General features: G+C 38.2%; 1 protein-coding gene across 1 annotated transcript in view; it reads left to right on the forward strand.

Annotated features, from left to right (window-relative positions):
* The first annotated feature begins 144 nt into the window (after positions 1–144).
* The window catches only part of LOC115222966 (ras GTPase-activating protein nGAP), a 479,655-nt gene continuing 469,799 nt past the window's right edge, over positions 145–10,000 (forward strand). The window contains exon 1 of the mRNA XM_029793377.2: positions 145–355. Within this exon, the coding sequence (XP_029649237.1) occupies positions 289–355 (67 nt within the window). The 5' untranslated portion in view covers positions 145–288. The remainder of the gene's footprint in view (positions 356–10,000) is intronic.

Below are 10,000 nucleotides of genomic sequence, written 5' to 3' on the forward strand. Positions count from 1 at the left end.
CATACACACACACACACACACACATATATATACATATACACTCCCATATACATATATATGCACACACACACACACACACATGCACACATATTTAATCATTGTTCTACCGTATCTGCCTGCCACACAGTCTGTTCCATTCAGCTGACGCACTCCACCACCACACCACCACCACTACATCTACCCCGTCTACCTTCCCCCCCCCCTCCATCTACCCCTCCCTCGCTCCTCATCCACCCCAGTTCTCTGTGAAATGTGTCTGACATCCAGTACATCTTGGATCCTTAAGATATGGTGGCAGCCACGGCCACCACCACCAAAATGTTCATTATACAAAAGTTACTAAAAGGAATTTTCGGTAAGTCTCATTATTGCTAGAGATTGTTGCTGTTGTTGTTGTTGTTGTTGTCGAGGAAGGTGGAGTTATATTGTTGTTATGGCATTATTGTTGTTAAGATGTTGTTATTGGTACGATACTGTTGTTGTTATTGTGGTGGTGTTATTATAAAGGTGTTACTGGGATTATGTTATGTTTGTTTTTATTGTTACGATATTGATATTTATTATTCTGGGTAGTATTGAAGTGTGATCCATGATAAAGGTATCGTTGGTATTGGTAGCACCCTGTTTAGCATCGTTTGTTTGTTGTTGCTATTCCTGTTGCTATAGCCAGGAGGCGAGCTGGCAGAATCAGTAACACACCAGACAAAAATGCATAGCAACATTTTACCTGTTCTTATGTCCTGAGTTCAAATACTATCGCGGTCAACTGCACCATTTTTCCTCTCGGCGTCGCTAAATTAAGTATGAGTGAAACACTGGGGTCGATATAACCGACTAGTCCCCTCTCAATAAATTTCAGGCCTTGTGCCTTTAGTAGAAAGGATTATTATTATAAGGGTGGCGAGATGACAGAATAGTTAGCATGCCAGGCAAAATCCTTGGCTGTATTTCATCCGTCTTTACGTTCCGAGTTCAAATTCCACCGAGGTCGACTTTGCCTTTCATCCTTTCAGGGTTGATAAATTAAGTACCAGTTGCACACTGGGGTTGATGTAACTGACTTGTCCCTCACCCCTGCCAATTTCAGGCTTTATATATATGTATATATACATATATATATATATATATATACTGTCAGGGTCAATGAAATGAGTACCAGTTATGCACTGGGGTCAATGTAATCGACTTGTCCTCTCTCCCCAAAATTCCAGGTCTGGTGCCTTTAGTAGAAAGGGTTATTGTTATTATTATTGTTATTATTATTATTATTAAGGCAGTGAGCTGGCAGAATTGTTAGCATATCGGACAAAATGGTTTAGCAGTATTTTGTCTGTTTTAATGTTTTGTGTTCAAATTCAGTTCAAGTCAGTCATGCATTTCATCCTTTTGGGTTGATAAGATGAAGTACCTGAAGTACCAGTTAACTAGTGGGGTGAATGTAATCAGCTGGCCCCTTTCTTCTGCCTGAATTAGAAAGGATTGGGGTTGTTACAGCAGTGTTGCTGTCTGAACTTTCGTATTTGTCTTGAACTGTATTTTTTAGAAAATTTATTGGTTTTAGTATCATATTTTTATGTAGGTATAATATATATATATATATATATACATACACACACACACACACACTTTCATATAATGCGTATAGTATTTATACACAAAAGAAAAGACCCTTGACAGGATGCCTTACATACTAGAGAGGGCAGCCAAACCCAAGCCACATGCTAACCACTGGTATGAAATTCTTCTAAATTTTCAACCCTTGTAATTTTCACAGTATATATATATAATATATACATATATATATATATATATATATATATATATATATGTATGTATGTATGTATTTCTATTTCTATACACGTGGTGTCCATTCACATATCCAGATGTTGTAAGCGGAACCTTCAGGATTTTTTTAAAGTGTTGTGCCACAGCATGGCCACAACCTCTAGCTGAAACCAATAGAAGAATATATATACACACACGCATCCACACGTGAATACTTTCTGATACACGTATGCACCCTCTCACCCAGGTACCCAACTATACATGCATAAATAAATACATACATACATGCACATACATATATATGGATGCATACATACGTATGTATGTATATATGCACATACATACAGACACATATATATGCACACATACACACACACGTGTGTGTGTGTGTACATACAATACAAAGCATGGAGTATCATTCCTATCACAGTGTCTGGTTAATGAAATTCACTCTTCTACTAAATAACATTCGCACACGTGTGTGTGTACATACACACACACCCAGATGCACACACATGTATTACACGTACACACACTCTCCTACTGTTTATATCAAAATACAGCTGTTTCTCTTCAGTATAATAGTTACTTTTACTCCACTTATCTCTCTTTTTTTCCTAAACCATTAACTTTCATACACATACACAGCATACCTCTCTCTCTCTCTCTCTGTATATATATATATATATATATATCATCATCATCATCATCATCATCGTTTAACATCCGTTTTACGTGCTAGCACGGGTTGGATGGTTCGACCGGGGTCTGGGAAGCCAGAAGGCTGCACCAGACTCCAGTCTGATCTGGCAGTGTTTCTACAGCTGGATGCCCTTCCTAACGCCAACCACTCCGTGAGTGTAGTAGGTGCTTTTTACGTGCCACCCGCACAGATGCCAGGGGAGGCTGGTAGCAGCCACGATCGGTTGGTGCCTTTTACGTGCCACTGTCACAGAAGACAGTCAAGGCGCGCTGGCATTGGCCACGTTTGGATGGTGCTCTTTACGTGCCACCAGCATAGGTATCACAACTACAATTTCCATTTGATATATATATATATAGGTGCAGGAGTGGCAGTGTAGTAAGTAGCTTGCTTACTAACCACATGGTTCTGGGTTCAGTCCCACTGTGTAACACGTTGGGCAAGTGTCTTCTACTATAGCCTTGGGCTGACCAAAGCCATGTGAGTGGATGTGGCAGACGGAAACTGAAAGAAGCCCGTCGTATATATATATATATATATATATATATATATATATAATATATATGTGTGTGTGTGTGTGTGTATATTTGTGTGTCTGTGTTTGTCTCCCCACCATCACTTCACAACCGATGTTGGTGTGTTTATGTCCCTGTCACTTAGCGGTTTGGTGAAAAGAGACTGATAGAATAAGTACTAGGCTTACAAAGAATAAGTCCTGGTGTCGATTTGCTCAACTAAAAGCTGTGCTCCAGCATGGCCGCAGTCAAAACAAGAAAAAGAACAGAAATAAATATATATATATACATCATATATATATATATATATACTCTTTTGCTTGTTTCAGTCGTTTGACTGTGGCTATGCTGGAGCACCACCTTTAGTTGAATAAGTCGACCCCAGGACTTATTCATTGTTAGCCTAGTACTTTTTCTATCAGTCTCTTTTTGCCGAACCGCTAGGTGACGGGGACATAAACACGCCAACATCGGTTGTCAAGCGATGGTGGGGAGATAAACACAGACAAACGACAAACATACACACACACACACACATATATATATATACGATGACCTTCTTTCAGTTTCCATCTACCAAATCCACTCACAAGGCTTTGGTCGGCCCGAGGCTGTAGTAGAAGTCACTTGCCCAAGGTGCCACACAGTGGGACTGAATCTGGAACAATGTGGTTGGTAAGCAAGCTACTTACCACACAGCCACTCCTGCACCTGTATATATACACACAACATACACATATGTATACTTACATGTATGCAGAAATATATATATATATACACACACATACACACAGTCACATACACACAAACATGTATGTGTGCTTTTATTTATGTGTGTGTGTGTGTGTGTGTGTGTACTTACATTTATTTCGTTATTTCTCTTTTGTTCCTTCATGTCACACAACTTCACAGTTCAATAAGCGAAGATCAATACAATAAGCATCAGACTACAATATATTCTAGTAGCAAATTTATTGGCTAAAAATCTTTGAAAGGGTTGCTCCAGCATGACCGTGGTTCAGTGATTGGAACCAGTGAAACAATAAAAGTACACCGACACTCACGCATATACAAACACATACTCATGTGTGTACACACACACACACACACACGCATGTGTCTACACGTACATATATGTCATAGTAAATGTGTTAGTTATTTGTGCTGCTGTGTAGTGCTCCAGTATGGTCACGGTCCATTGGCTTGAACTAGGGAAGAAATAATAGAACACATGCATACACACACACACACACGCCCATGTATGTAGATGCATCTATGTAGTACTATATGCATTTACAAGCACCCATGTGAGCATACATACACATATATATATACATACATCATCATCATCATTTAACCTCTGCTTTCCATGCTAGCATGGGTTGGACAATTAGACTGAGGACTGGTGAACCAGATGGCTGCACTAGGCTCCAATCTGATCTGGCAGAGTTTCTACAGCTTGATGCCCTTCCTAATGCCAACCACTCTGTGAGTGTAGTGGGTGCTTTTACATGCCACCAGCACGAGGGCCAGTCAAGCGGTACTGGCAACGGCCACGCTCAAATGGTGTTTTTTATGTGCCACCTGCACGGGAGCCAGTCCAGCGGCACTGGCAACGACCTTGCTTGAATGTTTTGTTCACGTGCCAGTGAGGCAACGCTGATAATGCTGGTGCTTTTTATGTGCCATCGGCATGGAAGCCAGTTAGCTGCTCTGACAACGATTATGCTCAGATGGTGTTCTTAGTGCTCCACTAGCACGGATGCCAGTCATCGAATTTGATTTTGATTTTACTTGCCTCAACAGGTCTTCGCAAGCAGAGTTTAGTGTCCAAGGAAGGAAAGGTATGCATAAGTAGGCTGGTTACACCCCTGGCATAGGCCACGGGTTATGGTCTCATTTGGCTTGCCGGGTGTTCTCAAGCACAGCATATTCCCAAAGGCATCGGTCACTAGTCATTGCCTCGGTGAGGCCTAATGTTCGAAGGCCATGCTTCACCACTTCATCCCAGGTCTTCCTGGGTCTACCTCTTCTACAGGTTTCCTTAACTGCTAGGGTGTGGCACTTTTGCACAATGCTATCGTCATCCGTTCTCACCACATGACCATACCAGTGCAGTCGTCTCTCTTGCACACACACATATATATATATATATACACACACACATATTTATATACACACATGCATGCACACACACACACACACCTTTATAAATGTGTGTGGGTGCGTGGGTGTAAGTTATTTGGCTGAAATTATTTATCAGGCTTGATAAGTGCCAATGTACCAAAGCTCACAGCATTTGAATCACTTTGTAACATCTGCCAGTGTATCAAGAAGCTTGCTTACCAACCACATGGTTCTGGGTTCAATCCTGCTGTGTTGCACCTTGGGCAAGTGTCTTTTACAGTAGCATTGGGAATGACCAAAGCTTTGTGAGAGGATTTGGTGGAACAGAAACTGAAAGAAGCCCGTTGTATATTTATACGTGTGTGTGTCTTTGTGTCTGTGTTTGTCCACACCCTCCACTTAACAACCAGTGTTGGTTTGTTTACACCCTCAAAACAGCAAAGACAGGGTTCGATTGATTCATTTGACTTAGAACATCTTTGAAAGCGGTGCTCCAGCATGGCCACAGTCTAATATAATAACTGAAGTAAGAAAACACGAAAGTCATGTATATTAATATTTTAAACTCCATTTCCCTCCGTATATTGCCAAACCTATATCTGTGTGTGTCTGTCTGTCTGTCTGTGTGTGTGTGTGTGTGTGTGTGCTTGTATGACTGTTTGTCCTGTATATGTATAAAGGTGTGTGTGTTTATAAATACACACACACACGTATATAGATATGTACTCAGACAAACATACCTGAAACGTTTTGTTTGCTGTTCAATATAATAAATAATAAAAGCTCGTTAATAACAGCTGTGACTTGTCCAGGTTAGATTTTTATTGAACATTATGTAAATATTTTCAGCAAAGTTTATTTGAGAAATTGTATTTGGAATGAATTTTTGGGTCAGCACAGTTATCTCCCTTGAAATAGTTCACTCTTTATAATTTTCACCTGCTAGGAGCATCATCATCATCATCATCATCATCATTTTACTGTTCACTTTTCTATGCTTGTTTGGGTAGTATGGAGTTTTAATTGCGGCAGGTTTTCTACAGCCAGAGGTACTTTTTTTTCGCTGACCATCACCATGTTTCAATGGAAGATTGGAAATGACCGACACTGCTTGTATGACAGTGACAATCATTTACAACTATCACATGATGTCCAGACAAGGACACACACGCACACACACTCTCTCACATACATATAAATATATGTAAATAATATATATCTATAATAAATATATAATATATAGATAATATATACATACACACACACACATATATATAATATATACATATATAATATATATATTATACATACATTTATATATATAATATATACATACATACATACATATACATATTTCAAAATGTGACCACGTGTGTACCGTTGGCGATTTTTTCCTCCGTCTTCCCTTCTTTGGATCTTTCCTTTTCCTATGTTTCTGACGAAGAGCTCCGCTCGAAACGTAAAGCCCTCCTTCTTCCCTTCCTTCTGAGCATCCAATAATTCTATATTTGTTCCACGTCCTCACGTTGTTGTGTTTTTTTTCTTTGTATTTTCATGTTTGGATTAACTTTATATACATGTATATATATATATATATATATATATATTATATATATATATATATATATATATATATATACATATATATATTATACATACATATATATATATATTTATTCACACACACGCATATAAATAAATCATATATATATATATATATATATATATATTCACATATGCGTGTGTTAGTATATATAATTGAGTGTACATGGCCTAGTGGTTAGGGTGTTGCACTCACAATTGCTAGATCGTGAGATCAATTCCGAGACTGGGTTATTGTGTTGTGTTCTTGAGCAAAACACTTCATCTTGTGTTGCTCTGTGATCCCTTCGACCCCTGATGCATGGTACACTGTGCACCTGTCCAGGTAACGTTGATTTAATGGAGGGAGTGAGCTAAGGTGTGGCATGAGAATCTGATCCTTATAAACAAATCATTTGTGGAGGTCATTCAGCAAAAGCTGAACCGTCATACATTGTCTTTGACGGAACAGTCCGTCATGTCTGTACGTATAAGTCTGTATATATGTATGACAGACTTCTTTCAGTTTCCATCTACCAAATCCATTCACAAGGCTTTGGTTGGCCTGAGACTATAGCCCAAGGTGTCTCAAAGTAGGACTGAACCTAGAACCATGTGGTTGGGAAGTAAACTTCTTACCACACAACCACACCTATATGTGTCCATGTTTAGATATTTGACCCTTCTCAGTGCCAACTGGTCACATGGTTCACGGTTTTGTACATTCAGCAGCACTGTTAAATTGAGGAGTGTTGTTTTTTTAACCCCTGGCCAGCCCTGATCTAGCTGAATTCTGATCGGTGTCATAACAGCTAAGACCATCTCTAATATCATTTACACATAGTCTATCTAGGACTACTTTAATCAGTGTGTTCTTCTAATTTTCAGATGATAGGCTATGATGCAAGTAAAGTTTAGCTATTATTTCTAGCAAAGAGGTTGTTACTGCTGTTGCTGTTGTTATAAGTAATGATGACGCCATTGTTGTCAAGTAGATTTAAGTGCATGCCAGATATGACCATTCCGTCTTTTATTCAGACTGCTCTGCTTAATCTTTTTTTATTTTCTTTTAAGATGAAAGGATGTGATTTGAAGGTAATTTAGCTATTATATCTAGCCAGTCAAATAATTGCATACAGACTCTATCAGTCATTTGTTCATGAATGCTTTGTTGGCTTTTAGCACAGAGCTCACTTCGTTGTGTAGGCCCCATCTGAAATCAACTCTAACTCAACAGTCAATGACACATACCTCTGGTCAGTTAATTAACTCCACATCTGACCCTACACACACCATATTAGCAAGTAATACCCTAGTAAAAGCCATGAAGGTCACTCAAGCTCATTCTCCTACTTTATAAAATTCCTTGGTGAATAAACAGAATCAATAATATTGAAACAGTGAAAGAATGATTTAGTATGGAATCCCCTGGAAATTATTCCTGTTTATTGCTGTCAATTATTTAATCTGAGAGATTATAGATGTATCGGTCAATATAATCATAAATCTATATTCATATGTAGCTGCTTCCAGTCTGTTACGACTCTGCACCGTTACTGTACCTCTGCCAAGAGACACTGCAATCTGTAAAACATTCTGATAGCAGATTCTTCCCATTTGCTGCCAGTGCTTTGGTTAGCTGTAAACGTTTTAAAGCCAGGCAGATTCTGGGAGATATCTGTATATAAATACACACACTCACACACACACACACACACATACATACATACACACACACACATATATATACATACATACATACATACATATATATATATGCATAATATATATATGTATGCACACATGTATGTGTAAACACACATGTATGTGTATACACACACAAACGTGTGTGTGTATATCTCTTTTACTAATTTACTCTTTTACTTGTTTCGGTCATTTGCCTGTGGCCATGCTGGAGCACCGCCTTTAGTCGAGCAAACTGACCCCAGGACTTATTCTTTGTAAGCCTAGTACTTATTCTATCAGTCTCTTTTGCCGAACCGCTAAGTTACAGGGATGTAAACACACCAGCATCGGTTGTTAAGCAATGTTGGGGAGACAAACACAGACACACAAACATATACGCTCATTACAAGGTCCTTAGACCACTGAAAACCTAAGAGCTACTAGGATAAAATGGATGCGAGACAGAAGTCAATAGGGGACGATGTACATTAGACTTAAAAGACTGGAGGAGGACATATTGAAGAGGAAAACAAGACTTTGGAAGGGAATGCCAAAGTTCAGAGGTGCGAGGGAAGAAACTGGTACTGTAAAGGGCTTTACGACACTTAGGCTTACAGTTTCTGTCTGCCAAACCCATTCTTAAGACTTGACTGGCTTGGGATCATTGTAGGAGACACGTGCCAAAGTGACCTGCTGTGGGACTGAACCTGGAACCATGTAGTTGGTTAAGAAGCAAATTTCTTAACCACACAACCATGCCTACACCTACTCATCTGTGTGTGTGTGTGTGTGTGTATGTGTGTGCATGTATCGACATATATTTTTAATTTCAAGAGACAGAACCAAAATAGAAAAAAAAAAAATGGAAAAAAGCGGTTCTGTTTCTCTTTCTGTAAAGATCATCTTCTGTTTGACTTTTAAATAATGAATATATTTATATTTACAATTAATTGATTTTCAAATTAAGAAAGTTTTATTGATTTCACAATGTCAAATGTATTTGTTGGTTATTTGATACTTCTCTTGTGCAATGTTCCAGACACCCAGCAGTCAAAATAACTTTTAAAAAGAATTTTTTTTTTCTTTTTGCAAATAAGTCTGCTGGGAATTAACACATCATTATCAGAATCCTAAAACACAGTTTTGGTAGAGTATTAGTGAAAATGTCAACAAGAATAATCATAATGATAATAATGATAATAATAATAATAATATATAATAATAATAATAATAATAATAATTATACTATTGAATAATAATAATAATAATAATAATAATAATAATAATATAATAATAATGAATAATAAAAATAATAATGGCAATGATTCCTTTCTACAATAGGCGCAAGGCCTGAAAATTTTGGGGAGGGAGCTGGTCGATTGCATTGACCCCAGTGCGTAACTGGTACTTACTTTATCAACCCCCCAGAAGGATGAAAGGCAAAGTCAGCCTGGGTGGAATTTGAATTCAGAATGTAAGGAAACAGAAAAATTGCTGCAAAGCATTTTGTCTGTCATGCTAATGACTGCTGCCTTACTACTGCTGCTACTACTACTACTACTACTACTAATAATAATAATAATAATAATAATAAACCAGGCAG

The sequence above is a fragment of the Octopus sinensis genome, linkage group LG21, assembly GCF_006345805.1.
Source record: "Octopus sinensis linkage group LG21, ASM634580v1, whole genome shotgun sequence".
NCBI classification, from domain to species: Eukaryota; Metazoa; Mollusca; class Cephalopoda; order Octopoda; family Octopodidae; genus Octopus; species Octopus sinensis.